At 38.3% G+C, this 17,239-nt stretch overlaps 1 protein-coding gene across 1 annotated transcript in view; it reads right to left on the bottom strand.

Annotated features, from left to right (window-relative positions):
* Nucleotides 1-17,239, bottom strand: part of LOC124614612 (nucleosome-remodeling factor subunit NURF301) — a 298,073-nt gene that overhangs the window by 145,362 nt on the left and 135,472 nt on the right. Inside the window, exons 17-18 of the mRNA XM_047142958.1 lie at nt 13,334-13,533; nt 1,670-2,069 (exon numbers count right to left, since the gene is read on the bottom strand). Coding sequence (XP_046998914.1) covers nt 1,670-2,069; nt 13,334-13,533 — 600 coding nt within the window. The remainder of the gene's footprint in view (nt 1-1,669; nt 2,070-13,333; nt 13,534-17,239) is intronic.

Raw genomic sequence — 17,239 nt, 5'->3', positions numbered from 1 at the left:
TAACCTGAAATGTAATGAGATCAAACAATGGAAAATTCAGGATAGAACAATGCAATATCATGAAAAGGATAGTAGCTGCTCACCATATACCAGAGACGCTGAGTCACAGGTAAGCGCAACAAAAAGATTGTCAAAGAAAGCTTTCGGTGAAAACAGCCTTCATCAGAATTAGACACCACACACACGTAAGTGCAACTCACACACATGACCACAGTTGCTGGCTGCCAAGGTGATGCTGAGTTGCTGACAGGCACAACAAAAATACTGTCAAACAAAGCTAAGTTAGGTTAGGTTCCAAACACGCCTTCATCAGAATTAGACACACACACACACACACACACACAGGCACCGACTCTCTCTCTCTCTCTCTCTCTCTCTCTCTCTCACTCTGTGTGTGTGTGTGTGTGTGTGTGTGTGTGTGTGTGTGTGTGTGTGAGTTAGTTTTGTCTAATTCTGATGAAAGCGTATTTGGCTGAAAGCTTTGTTTGCCATTCTTTTTGTTGTGCCTATCTGCAACTCAGCGTCTTTGCTATATGGTGGGTAGCAACTACCCTTTTCATAATGTTATGAAATATGGTGAGACACTTAAAACGACACAAAAACTACTCAAAAGTAGACTGAACTTCCAATGTAAAATACTGCCAGTCACTGAAATAATGATCCCTACACAAATAACCAATACTGAATATTTTAGAATCAAAGAATGACATTGCAAAAACTGAACTGTAATGAAAAAGTATATCCTAGTGAACGATAAAAACTGATCAATAAAATACTAAGACATCAGAGTATAACAAACACAATACAACTTATTTGACATTTAAAACTGGAAAGTGTAACATAAACTAGAAGCATAGATTTACTCTAAACGTAATTCATGCTCAGATGCCTGATCCCTAAATGTCACTGCAATAAGAGCTGTCTTCTTAGATTTCACAGTAAAAACATAGTTTTGATATTGTTTCAAAATGTTTGAGTCAGAAAATATATATATATATATATATATAAAAAAATAGAAGGAAACATTCCACGTGGGAAAAATTATATATAAAAACAAAGATGAGGTGACTTACCGAACGAAAGCGCTGGCAGGTCGATAGACACACAAACATACACACAAAATTCAAGCTTTCGCAACAAACTGTTGCCTCATCAGGAAAGAGGGAAGGAGAGGGGAAGACGAAAGGAAGTGGGTTTTAAGGGAGAGGGTAAGGAGTCATTCCAATCCCGGGAGCGGAAAGACTTACCTTAGGGGGAAAAAAGGACAGGTACACACTCGCACACACGCACATATCCATCCACACATACAGACACAAGCAGACATATTTAAAGACTCTGCACAAATTTATAGCATCCAACAGAGTAAATCTAACTAAGAACAACTGTTACTAGTGCCTGATAAAGACAACACAGGAAGTTGCCAAAAATCTGAGCCAATACTCAAATCAGATACAGGAAGAAGACTGAGAATATTTTGCTCATAATCAATCTGGTTTGTAATTCTGACATTTTAGACTAGCTGATGAAAAAATCTTACACAATTTCTCTGGAAATGAATATGATTTTTGTTATTTGGTTATAGCACCCACAACATATACAACTATATTTCCCTTGTAAAAGTATTTTTATAATTGTAACATATACAAGAGAGAAAAACAAAGAAACTCACTTTTGCTAGATGGTGGTATCCATTTACTGGTAATCGGCCTGAATGCCTTGCCAGCTTTCTTAACTCATGTTGAGGAAGTATTAACATATTTCGACGTTTGCTTCTTGTCTGGAATGTTGAACAAAGTGGATACTTCACAGGTGTACGTTTTTTTCGTTTGTCTGCGGAAGATATTGATATTTTTTTTAAATACACACGACCTTTCGTGGATGAGCTGGAATACACTCTTTGAACAGAATCATCTTCCTCTGTTTTAATTGTCTCCAAAGAGCTAGTACACGTTTCTCCCTTTATGGCAGTCCCCGTCGCATCTCCAGTGGCATCAACTTTCATTGTGATTGAAGAAAGTTCACTTGCTGATTTTATTTTAGAAGTTAGTATGGAATTAAGTAGCTTTCCACTGCAACAGTTTAACAATAAAAATGTTAATTTGAGCCTACACATACAACACAAGTGAATAAAAAACAGTTGCACTAAAATGCTGCTGTAACATAACCAATTAGATGTGTCGTAAATTTCAAATCCATTTCAAGTGTCTTATTAATAAAATTACATCCATCAAAAGAAAATCTGATAATCAGTTACCTATGACTCAGCAGTCACATACCTCACTTTTTACATTTCTTTGATAGCATTCCATCTGATTTTTTTAAAAGTGTTCTACACGTTTTGGTAACAATACATTTGAACTTTAAAGTCAGTTTCAACTTTTTATGAATAGAAATGTTTCATTCATGCAACACGATTTTTCCAACCAGAGTTCTTGGATAAATGGCAAATATAGCAACATATACCACCTAGGTTCATGGGACCAAACTTCATGAAGTTCACTAAACCCTTTTTCAAGTCATTGAACCTAATTAAAAAATTAAGAAATTCGTGGACCACAATGTTATACAAGACACTGTGAAGGTCATCTGTACTTTCTAAATGATAATGCAATGAAATTGCATTGTGTTATAGGATTGCAAGGTCAGATCACAAAACAAACATGACGTACTGAAATTTTAAGATAAAGGTACATTACCCCACTTGTGTCGCAGTACAGGACAATGTTGCTGTATGCATGTATATGGCCACAAACTTCGAAATTACTGAGTTAATAAGTTATAGTTTTTGTTTATAGGACTGTTCACTGATCAACACTTCCACTATATAATAAGTCTTGTCTTTAACTCAAATTTGCTTTGTAGATTTCAAACACATATATAGATACTAAAATCCATTTAGGTACAATAGAAGTTTTCAACATTTATGTCCCAATGCATGGCTCTGGGTCACTTTTTCTAAACCCTAAGCAATACCATTCTCTTGATTATCAGTCCTGTACACTCAGCTACTAGTAGCTAGATCCTTCATGTTTCAATTTGCTACCACTTGGCAAAATTTTCTTATCTATCAATATGATTAATGTTATTGGATACACTATTACTATTATGTACTACACATTTTAAGAATTTAGTTATTAAGACTTTATACAATTCAACAACCGTGCTTGCATATTACCACAGATTCTTTAAATTGCAGTGTTTCATGAGTGTAGTTCATTGTTACTAGTTGGGAATGATTGTAATGTTAAAGAGAAGTTCTTCCATGACAATGTAGGTTGTGTAAAAAAGATGTGAAGATTGCTGAATGGTAGGTTACATTTCACCTTATGCCCCTTCTGAAGAGAGGAAACGTGTAAAATTTTAAGCACAGAGGTACAGGACAAAGTGACAGAAAAGGTGACCATCAAAGGTACAAAAGGTGAAATTTTTTGTGCATCTGCTAAAAAAAGATCTGATTTGTAATCTGAATTATGGAAAAGGGCACCTCATCTAGATATAAAACATAGGGCACAGCACAATAATAATAGCAATGCCTATGAAGTACCTGAATACAAATAGGAAAATAAATATTACATAGCTAATTAAAAGAGATGGTGGGGACTTGTAGGTCAATACCTGCAAAATGAGACTGTCACAAGTTATGCACAACAAAGTGCTAGTCTTAAGAAAATGATAGATCATTATGGTGGTATTATTATTATTATGATGATGATCAAGATGGCGACAATTTCAACAGCCTGCTGTAAGTCTTAACTGGACAGTGCTGAGTGAGCTCTTAACCTACTCTTAACTGATATGTGAAGACTGGCTTAAAGGGAGACTGAAATATCCCACCGTCTGACTAGGGTTAGATCCTGTGACTTTTTGGTTCTCAGGCATTCACTTTACCACTAGCAAATCATGTCTGAATACTTACAGATAATAGAGGACAACTGTGTTCCAAGTTTGTCACAATATGTTGTGAATGGGGAAATGGAAATGACAGACCAAAAAATATGATATAAAAATTTCCCAGACTAGAGCAGGATGCAAAATCCTCAGGAAGATTCTTCAATTCAATTTTCAACGTCACTATATCAAGCAGAAGACATTCAATACATTCCTGCAAAATGTTCTTAATGAGTACCCACGTATTTGACTTCTAACTGTACAAACATTAAGCACATGGAGTCTATGTAGAGACTGTTTTTAGCTTGGTTTTATCTTCATGTTTTGAGCTATTTTTCAAAAAAGAGAAAAATTGATGACGACAAAGGACATCAACAAGCATACTGTATTTACTCGAATCTAAGCCGCACTCAAATCTAAGCCGCACCTGAAAAATGAGACTCTAAATCAAGGAAAAAAAAATTTCCCGATTCTAAGCCACACCTGGAATTTGAGACTCAAAATTCAAGGGGAGAGAAAAGTTTTAGACCGCACCTCCAAATAGAAACAAAAATGTCCATTGTAACATGAGACACAATTTAGGTTGAATGGATGAAGATACAGCTACAGTAGTTTGGTTCGAGTCGCAAGCTTAACAGCTAAGATTTACCACGTAGCCATTGCTATGTGTCAGGCGCTCCGTCCGTATTTATACGGGTACCCTTCCTTTTTCATGTGCTTTGTCTGGTTTGAATCGATTGCTTATTGTGTTTTGATCTGATAAGTGCCGTTCTCTTTGTTATAGGTGTTTACGTTACTCTAAGCTGAAAATGCATTATTGTACTGTGTCATGCACTGTTTGTCGCATTCTGATAATGAGTGTTTACGACCTGTAGCCACTCGGGGCATAGCTCGCTTTTGTGCGCGCTACCACCGTTTACAATAAAAAAAGAGAGGAACTGTCTTACAAGCGAAACAATGGCAAGAGACTGCTATTTGTTGTTACTTACACTGCTGCTTTCTTTGATAACGATCAATAAGAACCAAATAATACATTGCATATGACAGAAGATGTTCTGAACGAGAGTTTAGCGAAAATTTTTCTCAGTTTGAAAATCTTTGCAGATGTACATTACATTCTGCACAGAAATTAGAGTCATCTTAGATAAAATCTAGTCAGTTGCTGTGCTTCATTTCTGACTGTATCACTATTCAGCATAAGAATAATACGAATATAAACATGACATGATATGTATATTCTTCCGTGTTTGCTGTTGTCTCACTCTAGCTTCGTAGTTTATTCCGCAGACAGGATTTAAATGAGATAGCAGCAAACACGAAAGAATACACGGCATAATGTTTACATTCTTCTACCTTTTCTTTTAATTTATTTGCCGACACAGAGGTTTTGCTGTCAGTATTTATCTTTGTGCCTGCAAAGCATGCCTGTGTAGCGCTACATATATTCGATGGCAGAAGTTAGTTGTGGCAGCACCTACCAACATTTTTCAGAACTTCCACTTCCTTCGCACTCGATTCTAAGTTGCAGGCAGTTTTTTGGATTACAAAAACCGGTAAAAAAAGTGTGGCTTAGATTCGAGTAAATACGGCATGTAATATCTGACTAGCACTATCCCACACTAAAGTTTCTATGCATTCCATTCACAAACGCTGTGCAGAAAGTATGACTGCTTTTATGTGTCTGTGCATACTTTTCCCTTCATTTTCTTACTCTCTCTCTGTCTTCTTGTTTTCTACTAGTATTATCTTTCACCCTCTGATAACCAACTAAGTACTCTTTGGTGTCTTAGGGTGTGCCCTGTAAATCCATTCCTTATTTTGGTCGAAAAGCTCGTTTCTCATCAACCTGATTCAGTTACTCTTCATCAGTTATCCAATATACCAATCGAAATTCTTTTGTAATGCCATATTCCAAAAGTTCCTATTCTCTTCTTTTCTGACCTGTTTACCACCCATATTTCACTTCCATACAAAACAGCTCTCCAAATAATTACTTCCAGAAGAGACTTCCTAACATCTGAGTTTATACTGTATTTCATATTCATATACAGGGTGTGGTAGAAAAACGGGTTGTTTTAATTAGTCTCTAAAAGTGGAATGGTACTGCTGGCAACACTGAATGTTTGCAATATGTTTCAGTTAGGTTCACTATTTGCTGAAATGGTATGCTGGAGCAAAAATGGCAATTATGTTGCTGCTGCTAGACAGGAATACCATCATCATTTCGACCGAAGATGGAATGATCCTGTACCATCGGCATATGCAATCAGCTTATGGGTGAAAAATTTTAAAGCAACATGAACTGCACTCAAGCTGAAATCGCCAGGAAGGTCCAGAAGTTGTCACTAACAGGAATGAATAGAGGAGGTGCAAAATGTTGCAACCTACATTCCAAAGTGTTCTGCGAGACAAACTGCAGCGGTATTGTGAACATCCAGTCATAGTGTGTACAGAAATGTGCAGAATCATTTAAAGTTGCAACCATACAAGATACAAGTTGCGCAAAAGTTAAATGAAAGTGATTACGAAAAGCGAAGACACTGTTGACTAAAATTAGAGACAATGAAGGCTTCTTAAATATGCTACAGATGTGTGACTAGGCACATTTACATCTCAATGGTTGCGTGAAAAAGAAATAACTGCCATTACTGGTGAGGATAATCCTCATGAACTCCATCAATGCCCCTTACACGGACAATCACAGCATGGTACACTGTCTCTTCAATGGGCATAATCTTCCCTTTCTCTTTTAAGATGGACATGGAAGAGCAACAACAACCACATCTCGGCAGTATGCTACCATGGCTGGAACGTTCCTCACCCCTGAACTTGGAACAGTTTCCTGCAAATGAGTACTGGTTTCAGCAAGATGGTGCTATATCTTGTTGTGCTCAAATTCCAATGGCAGCAGTGCACGGAGTGTATGGTAATCACACCATTTCAAGGAATGGGGACATTTGTGACCTCCCAGATCTCCCAACTTATTGGCTTCTGATTACTTCCTTCATGGGTTCCTGAATCTCAGAGTGTATGCTAGACACAATTACAAAACTGAAAGACACAATTTGTGCAAAAATCATCAACTCTCCTACACAGATGCTTGAATGTGCCGTGAATGATTTAAATCGCAGACTGTCTGAGTGCGAACATAACAATGGTGGACACCTAAAAAACCATCATTTTCAAAAGGTGAACATAGTGTGAAATGGCAATACAGAATGATTTTGTTGTGGTGACTAAAAATGTCATAGAATATAACCTTTGAGCTGTTTCACTATAACCAAATTTGCTCATTTTTCCACCACACCCTATATTTATTTCTCTAAAAACAATCTTGCTGCTGCCACTCTGTAGTCTATATCATCTTTATCTTTGGCTTCCCTCTGACAACCATGCCTCCATCCTTGCTACCCTCCCTGTTTTCCTTTCCCTGTTGCTTCATAACCTGGATTGTGAGTAACTGAATCTACTTTCCCTTCTTCCCTTTCTTTCCCCTCTCTCCTCCCTGATGAAGGAACATTTGTTCCGAAAGCTAGGAACGTAAAATTTTTGGTTCTGTTTTTTGTGTATCTATCGGCTGTACTGAGCTGAGGTAAGTACTGGCCAGCCCCTCTATCTCTTTGTTAGTATTTGTTTCTCATCTTTATTTCTGTATGTTTTCTACTGCAGGAGGAGGACTTTGACGAAAAGCTTTAATATTTTAGCAGTGTTTTTCATTGTGCTGTCAGAGCCTTCATGCCTCCTCTATATGGTAAGTAGCAATCTATCCTTTCCATATTGTTGTTATTTGGTAAAAAAAATTTGGTCCTCATGGATTTAATAGCTTCATTCGTCTGTTTTATGATGAACTGTCTATTCCTTTCATTAATGGTCACAGCTACTGTGATATTTCAAGATTGCCATCTACTGCAACAAATTTCAATAGTTTGCAATGAAACATAGAGGTTTCTATACATTTGCATTTGGTGTATGTTAGGCCATACATTACTGCATATGAAATGTACGTAACATATTGAATGAAAACAATTCAAAGCATGTAGCACACTGACTTAGCAAATGCCATGGGATAGTGGGGCACAGATGGCTTAGGTGCGTTATATGCACAATGCATGGCCCCATGCCAGCTGCAGTTGTATACGAGACTTTGAGAAGTGGCTGCGCAAGTGATTGGTGTAACATGCAACACTGTCATGAGCTGACAACTTTTGAATGGGTACAGTGGTCATGGTGGAGGAATATGGTTTCACACATTCAACTGTGTCCATAGTGTATCATGAATGGTTGAGTGTGGATGTCACTGTCCACAACAAATGAACTACTGGCCATCCAGTCACCCTTGACGACCATAACCAGCAATGTCTAAGATGGATCATTAATACTGACAGAAGAGTAACAGTACAAAAATCACACCTCATTTCAACACAGGATATGCTAGACACATTTCCCAGTGGATAACCCACAGAAAAATGGGTTCCATGGCGTATGAGAGCCAGCACTGCACACAGGTGCCACCGTTAACCTAACGTCATCAGGCACAACGGCTTGCATTTGTCATCAATCACCAGGAATGGACACTAGGACAATGGCGTTAATGTGATATGGTCAGACGAATCATGATTTCATCTGCATCATGCTGTGGAAGGCACCATGTGTGGAACAAACCACATTAATCTATGGATCCCACCTGCCAAGAACGTGAGGTCCAGGGTGGTGGTGTGTCTGTTACGATCCAGGGTGCATTTTCTGGTATTGAATGGGCCCCCTAGTTGTTCTAGAAGGGTCTCTGAATTGTCCATGATGCATTGAGCTGCTCAGGACCATCTCCACTCATTCCTGGCCTTCCAACACCCTGACAGTTCTGTGGCATTTCAAGATGTTAACAGGCCACCACATTGCTCCCACGTCACCCAGGAATGGTTCCTGGAACGTGCAGGGGAGGTCCAAAAACTGAGATAACCACTCTGGAGCCCAGATTTGAGCCCCATCAAGCATATTTGGAATGCCATGGATGCAGACTCTGTGCCATCGATCCTGCATCCACAAACATAACAGAATTGGCTGCCAGTCTGAAAACGATTTCATATTGGATGCCTTCTGACGAGTACCAGTGACTTGTATACTCACTCCCATGGCATCTCACTGCAATCCACAGGGCCAGAAGAGGACCCACATGATGTTAGGTGCCTATCCCATGACAGTTGCTAAGTCACTGTATACCATCTTTTAATTCCTATCCCTATACAGAGTGAAGGATTGTACTACTTCATCTAAAATACCTGTTTACTCCTTGATGGGCAGTTGACAGGAATCTTCAAACTGAAATGTAATCATATTTCTCAGACCACTTAGATCAGAAATAAAATCATCTGGTCAGTTTCAGTCCCGTCCATTCAGAACTGAAAGCACACTGGGGTATAACATCCCTCCAAAATTGCAACAGAAGTGGTCATTTATTATTTCCAGACTTCTTAGTCTTTTTTCCCCCTCATTCAGAGAAATATCATCAGTGATGATTTTTTAATAATATGTAACTTCTCTCATTGTCAAGTTAAAATTTGCTTCTTTTTGCCAAAACACAGCAAAGTTTACAAAGCTACATTCCCTAACATTCTAATGCTGCTGAAATTGCAGGAGAATGCTGAAGCAGTGAATTATTAAACTAGCAACTGAGGGCAAGACAGGTCAATAGTATATGAAAAATCCCCTTCTTGGTATAAAAATAAAATTGCAATTTTTTCACTTATATTTTGCCAAACCCATAAAAATTCTCATTTCACTAAATATTGATGGCCCTTAAAAATTACATTACTTCATCGAAAAAATATGTAGTTGCTTGAATATCATGGCAGATAAGTAAGTTTTACACATTAACCATGGAAAAAGGCACTCCTCTTTTTTATGTGATCATTTACCAAAATCTCATTTCAGTACCTCAGACCGTTTACAGGAGACAAGGTATGTTACAATGAATCATAAGCTCACGCACACAACGAAGTGTGTTACATGCAATCCATTTTCTCGAGATTGGATATAGAAGTACTAGTTTTCCAAGTTTAAAGAGTAACTTAATATGTCAACTTTATTTCGTACAAAGTAATGTACGACCTAATTTGTATCAAATGCAAATTCATAATGAACACTATTCTGCAAAGCAAACTCTTCTAATTTTTTGCAGCAGTTTACTTAATCTCGAAATACCACAATAACTATGATTACTAACATAATTATAGGCAGTTCATCATGAAACTGACAAATGAAGCTATGAGATGCAAGAGAATCAAACTGTTTTACCAAACAGTTTCTTAAAATCAGGCTCTGTCACATTCTGTTTCACCTCGTGAGTTAACCATCTTTCTGACTTGTATTCAATAACATTAGACTCCAAACAAACAGTGCCAGAGTTGTCATGGAAAGCACACAAAGCTTCCTGGATGGAAGCCAGCTAGCAGACAATGGCGCCTACAAGGGAGCCACCGCGCAAGCCATGAGCTGTAAAAATAATCTTTATTTAGAACGTGACAGTTCCCTTCCTTCTACAAAACGTCATATACACTCTATTTCTTACAATGAATGTAACATACTTCACTTCACTTTGTACTACATCATTTTTAGCAGGTTCGTCCCCTGCAATCTGTACACCGATATAAAATGGATTCATTCCTTGAAATAGCTTATTCTTACATTTACATTGATTTTCTAAATCTACCCATGATTTTACTTTACCGATTTCAGCACTGGTTTCCGGTTTACAATATGTAACGAACTTAAATGCATTACGCCTACTATATTTCCTCCAAGGAACACCTGATGACTTATCAGGTTTAAGGCTAAAAGGCCCCAATTTATTAGTACATGCTATTCTAACCTTTTCTAACGCACCCTGATCTTCGAATATTTTTTTATTGGCTCTATCATCTAATGTTAATCGCTCAACCCTTACATTAATTCTATAGACATATGTTACAATTTTATTAATTATTACAGCATCATATTTGTTAGCAAAGAAATTAAATTCATCCTTAATATCATAGTGCTTAAGCGTCGTAAAATTATGTGCATTTTCGTCATATTTGTCAGTGGCTCCCATCTTTCCATATTCAAATCTAACACCATCAGTTTGCGTATATTCGGTGTGCCACAGATCCTTTTCTTGTAAATAATTGGTCTCGTGTTAGGTTTATTGAGAAGTACTTTGAATCGTTTCAGGGCAAGAAGTGTGTTGCACGTTGCCTAACTGAGTGCCATCTGACATATAATGGCTGGGCGGGCCGCGTGGTCCGCTGGTATAATGAGGCCTTTCGGTCCAAAGTGGTGCGTAAAAAGCAATTATACCTATATGGAGACACAAATATTGGCAAATCCACGTTAATTGAAAAAATTCTTACACGTAAGCAACATGTTTATATGCCTTTTTGTTCAGAATTCGGTTTCGGAGGTTACGATCCTCGCATACACAATGTTATATTGTTTGAACAATTTGACTGGTTGCGTTGGCGTCCTTTTGCTTGTACTTTGAAGCGTATTGTTGAAGGACGTCCTGTCAGTGTTAATGTCAAAAACAAGCCGGGTATGGTTATTAAGCATAGAGGACTTGTAATATTTGTGTCCAATGACTTTAATATTGGTGATGAAGCTCTCATATCACGACTGAACGTTGTACACGCCGACTGCCACATAATCCATTGTTTAAATGTTAAGGAGGAGATGGCGTCGGACGTGGAGGCCGAAGCGGAGACTATTTGCATATCGTCGGATGAAGACGATGGGCCGGAATCGCCGTGCACGTCCGAGGCGTTGGATACGCCGTCGTGTTCTTCTGACTAGGCCGTACTTTGGTCGGATGTGCAAGTGGCGCACCGAATATACGCAAACTGATGGTGTTAGATTTGAATATGGAAAGATGGGAGCCACTGACAAATATGACGAAAATGCACATAATTTTACGACACTTAAGCACTATGATATTAAGGATGAATTTAATTTCTTTGCTAACAAATATGATGCTGTAATAATTAATAAAATTGTAACATATGTCTATAGAATTAATGTAAGGGTTGAGCGATTAACATTAGATGATAGAGCCAACAAAAAAAATATTCGAAGATCTGGGTGCGTTAGAAAAGGTTAGAATAGCATGTACTAATAAATTGGGGCCTTTTAGCCTTAAACCTGATAAGTCATCAGGTGTTCCTTGGAGGAAATATAGTAGGCGTAATGCATTTAAGTTCGTTACATATTGTAAACCGGAAACCAGTGCTGAAATCGGTAAAGTAAAATCATGGGTAGATTTAGAAAATCAATGTAAATGTAAGAATAAGCTATTTCAAGGAGTGAATCCATTTTATATCGGTGTACAGATTGCAGGGGACGAACCTGCTAAAAATGATGTAGTACAAAGTGAAGTGAAGTATGTTACATTCATTGTAAGAAATAGAGTGTATATGACGTTTTGTAGAAGGAAGGGAACTGTCACGTTCTAAATAAAGATTATTTTTACAGCTCATGTCTGCGTTGGAATTTTTTTATGCCAATTGGGAACACATAAGAAATTATCCTGATGATCTACACCTCGCCTTCCTGGTTCCTACATCGCAGCAGCGTATCGACGATCTAGCATCAACATTCTATGGGAATAAGATAAACTATGCCGCTACTGTTATTGTTCTAGAAGAATTGTGGTTTTATAAGCCAAATTTGGAACAATTAATAGACCACTCTGGTACAATTATTAGAGCCTCAATAGCTATCACACAATCCTTCTCAGACACACAGCCATAGGCCTTCCTAGGAAATGGCCTCACGTCCAGTGAGGTCTCCCTGCCAGCGTAAAAAGAAGTATAGGCTTGTACACAAGTTGAAGAATGAAAAACCCAGGTGGCACTGTACATGTATGTACGAACTATGTTTACACTATCGTTGGCAGTGGCTATCTAGGCTCTTTTATGTTTTGGACATTGCAGGATGGCGTACCACCTGCGTTCCGCATTGGGATACACAAGAAGAGTGTATGAAGATGCTACCAGTCGTCATGAACAAGGTAATAGCAAATCTTACTCCATGTAAGATGGGCTTAAGTTCTCTATCAATTACATTGTAACCAACTTTTGCAATCATTTAAAAATATTTTGTTTAATACAGTAACATACACATAATGCTCCAAAAAGTTTATTGTGATCTTAAAACACTGAAATGTAAGTGAAATTACATCTTTTGTCAAATATTGTAAAAGAAAGGGGGGAGGGAGAGGGGGGTGACAAACAGTTATTAAAGAGTGAAGAGAAATTATTCTGCATTAAATATTTCCTAGTATTTATAATTATATTTTCATCCACAGTATTCTGGAGTACAACAGCAATGAATACAGTAGTAAAAAGAACTATAATAGTACCAATTCTAAACTAATAAGAGAAAAGCAATATTCTTGTTCATGTTCTAGAAATGTTACCTTGCAGGTGTATTTTCTGTTCCCACTTCTACTTTCTTCAAACTGCTATTACTCATAGCTTTGGAGAGAACCTCTTTCTTCTGCATACTTTGGACATGGCCATCAACTATATGTATTTTATGCTGTGTAGTTATGGTAGTAGTTGTTGTAACAACTTCGCTTGTTGTAATTGTCACTTGTCTTTCATCACTCACGGAATTCTGTCAAACCAAAAATATTTTTGAGTACTGCCAGCAACAAAATGATAACTGCTATAAGAGTTGTGATCAATAAGATTACTAAAACAAGTTCAGTGACAAAAAGACCTTCAATAAAATACTAATAAAAGAGTTAATTAAAAAAAAAAAAAATTAACTTCTATGAAAGTTAGGGGCCTGAAAGTGTAACAGCTGTTTTGCCAAAATTCACATCAATTTTTGGTGAGATTTGCATATATTTTTGGTGAAATTTGCATATATGTGACAAAATTTGCATCTAATTTTATTACGAATGATTTCGACATACACATTTAAAAAATGTTATGCAATTGCCTGAAGATGAAGACTAGCCCCTTCAAATAGACTGCTAGCAAAAGTGGTGATTTTGGGGAGCACCTTGACCAGAACGTTTGCATTTGCAAAACCTTCAACAGTTCCAAAATGGTCTTTGCTTGTTTTCTTCTTCCGCCTCTATTTACACTTTGAGTTTTCTGAAATTCTTCAGACTTTCATGGCAATCCATTATCTTGGGGTGCTGCGAAGAATCAGTGTCATTCCTGCACAATATTCCAACAAGATGACTTGTTATCTTCATCATCCTGAGACTGTTTATTGAGTGGAATAGGTCCACTTCATGGCTGGTTACAGGATTAATGTCTACAGTCCATTCCTGCTAGCAGCAGCCATAGGTGTCCCCTCTTTGGTCCAGTGTGCCTGGGGTTCTTCCCCACGTCCACTCCCTCAGTTCTTTCTTCTTCTCCTCCAGCTGCTGCCTCCGCTGTATTTTCAGCAACTCTAGTGCAGGATCCCAAACACTACTGCGTTGGTATCCAGTGTTACAATTCACAAGGCTTTCAACCACCTTCACCTGACTCTCTTATAACACTGCCACAGTACTGGGTTCAAATGGCTCTGAGCACTATGGGACTTAACTTCTAAAGTCATCAGTCCCCTAGAACTTAGAACTACTTAAACCTAACCAACCTAAGGACATCACACACACCCATGCCTGAAGCAGGATTCGAACCTGCAACCGTAGCGGTCACGTGGTTCCAGACTGTAGCGCCTAGAACCGCTCGGCCACCCTGGCCGGCCACAGTACTGGGGGAGGTGGGAGGGGGCAAGAGGGAGAAGGGGGAGGGGGAGAGGGGGGAGGGGGAAGCTGGTCTGTTTTAGAACCCTCATTTCATCATAGTTCATGGAATCACTGAGTTCCAGAAAGTGCTTGGCAATGGCTGATTTAGTTGCCTGTCTTAGTCAGGTGTGCCTCTGATGTTCTTTGCATCTGATGTCCACTGTCCTAGTTGTTTGGCGAGTGTATGACATGCCACATTGGGAAAGTATATTACAAATTCCGACTTTAATAGTCCCAGGTCACTTTTCACACTTCCCAGTAGTCCTTTTACATTGGTAGGTGGACAGTACATACACTTGATGTTATGTTTCCCAAGAATCTTGCTGATTTTTGCAGAAATAGATTCAGCATCGGGTAGGTATGCCACGTTTGCCGCTTCTTGCTCTTGTTCTAGATTGTTTGACATTGTGGGTGGTTGAAATGCCTTTTCAATCTGTTTGGGCATGTATCCATGCTTGCACAACACTGATCACAGATGCTCATTTCTTCAGAACTCCATTCCTCTGGGATGGGTGGTCACAGCTGCTGGCTTGAATGTTTAAACCAGGTGTGTAGATGTGTTATATACACTGTCGCCAAACAACACATCTGTTCTCCTTCCACCAAGTACATCCAGAAATGGCAACTGGCTATCCTTTTTTTCCAGTTATTAATGAAATTAATATTTGGGGTGGCATACATTAAGATATGCCAGAAAACCATTGTACCTCTCTCAACCGTGAGGCCGAACCACAAAGGCATTATCCACACATCTGAAAAAGCATGTGGATTCGTATCTAGCTGCCTCTAATTCCTCATCTTCAAGTCTCTCCATGAACATATTGTCAACCACTGGAGACAGAGGTCTGTCCACAGCTACATCTTCTGTATGCTTGCATTATTGATCCCTGTATAGAAATAAGTTGTGATCACTATACGCCTGAACAGAGAATCATCAAATTTCTCTGCAATCAATTGCAATGAGTCCTTCAGTGGCACCCTAATGAACAGAGATGCAACATCAAAACTAACCATTATGTCAGATTCTGTGATATGTAGTTGCTCAAGATGTTGCAAGAAGTCCTCCGAGTTGCGGGTGTGGTGAATACATTGCCCCACATATGGGAACAGCAGTTTCTTGAATAACTTGATTGTTGGGTATGTTCATGCATCAATTTTCCTGATAGTAGGGTGCAGTGGCATGCCGTCTATGAGTACTTTTGGCAGCCCATATAGTCTACATGAAACTGCTGCTCCCAATGGTAGTTGTTTGTGACCTTGTCAGGCAAATCGGTTTCTTTCAACAGAGCCCTGGTCTTCTTGTCCACTTTGACTGTAGGGTCACAAACCAAAAGACTGTATGCAGGGTCCTCCAGAAGTTTAACACTTTTTCGTCATACTCTGCCCGATGCAAAATGATTGCGGAGTTCCCCTTGTCTGCTGACAACACCATGAGGCTGCCGTGTTCCCAGAGCCTCTCGAGTTTAAGCCTCTCATCATTTGATCATACTATACTTCAGACTGCGAACATTGGTAGTCAGACATCAGTGTAAACAAACTAGCATTATGACAACCAGAGGTGGAGAGGAGTGCTGTGAGAAAAGAAGTGCTGCCTCTCTCTTGCAGCGCAGCCAGCCTACACTTGTGTTCTGTGTTCCTGCAGAATCTGAACTGATGTATGGTCACAGTGATCACCAATCCCTTCTGGTGTTGTGAGGAGCTTAATAGAACTCTGTGATGGACAAGGATTAGTCTCTTCTCTCACTTCAGAATAAGAAAAGATAACAATCCATGTGTTCGATAAAGGTTACCATGCAACTACTTGCTGAGGTTATCAGCATTTTAAACAAGGAAGTCCTGGGCTGACCTCCACCAGTATTTGACAAAACCATGGTTCAAAACACCAATAGCCTAAAACGACCACATTAAAATGTCTGTATTAAACTAAATTTGAACTTTAGCTAGTAGACTAACATACATAAAATTCTTTGTTCATTCATTATCTTAAGACACTAGATTCCAAGGTCAAGTACCACATTGCATTACGCAGCACAAATATTACACAGACCATTCAACAACACATAACTGGTGAGAAACCAGAGCATCAAGTGCACTGATACATCATTGCAATTCTGATCCTTTTTTTTTTTTTTTGCAGATATGTTCTCGATGCATTATTTTTCCAAAACAGTTTTCGCCAAATAATGTGTGATACAAGTAACCGAAAGTTGGTTAATTTTCAATATTTATATCCAGAAAATAAAGCTATATCAAACTACCTCCAATACAATAGTTCACCTGTATACAATTTGCTATAAAATAGCATTTATTAGGTAATTTCACACTTTTTTGAGGCACAATTTACATTTATATTTGCATTTATCACAAAATGTGCATTTTTCAGGTCCCTAATGATAGTGCTGCAAACTGATTAACTTATGACAACTGAACAATTCATATTATAATTTAGGAAACTTTAGCACATGCCTCACAAAACTTGCATTGTGTACAAGTATTTTTCCTACTGATGATATTGTTTCATCCAAAAATTAATGATCATTTAACTATGTTTAACATTGATAACTCTATTTTAGT

The sequence above is a fragment of the Schistocerca americana genome, chromosome 1, assembly GCF_021461395.2.
Source record: "Schistocerca americana isolate TAMUIC-IGC-003095 chromosome 1, iqSchAmer2.1, whole genome shotgun sequence".
NCBI lineage: Eukaryota > Metazoa > Arthropoda > Insecta > Orthoptera > Acrididae > Schistocerca > Schistocerca americana.
Note: the sequence above shows the minus strand (reverse complement) of the source record. Positions and strands in the feature narration are given on the sequence as shown.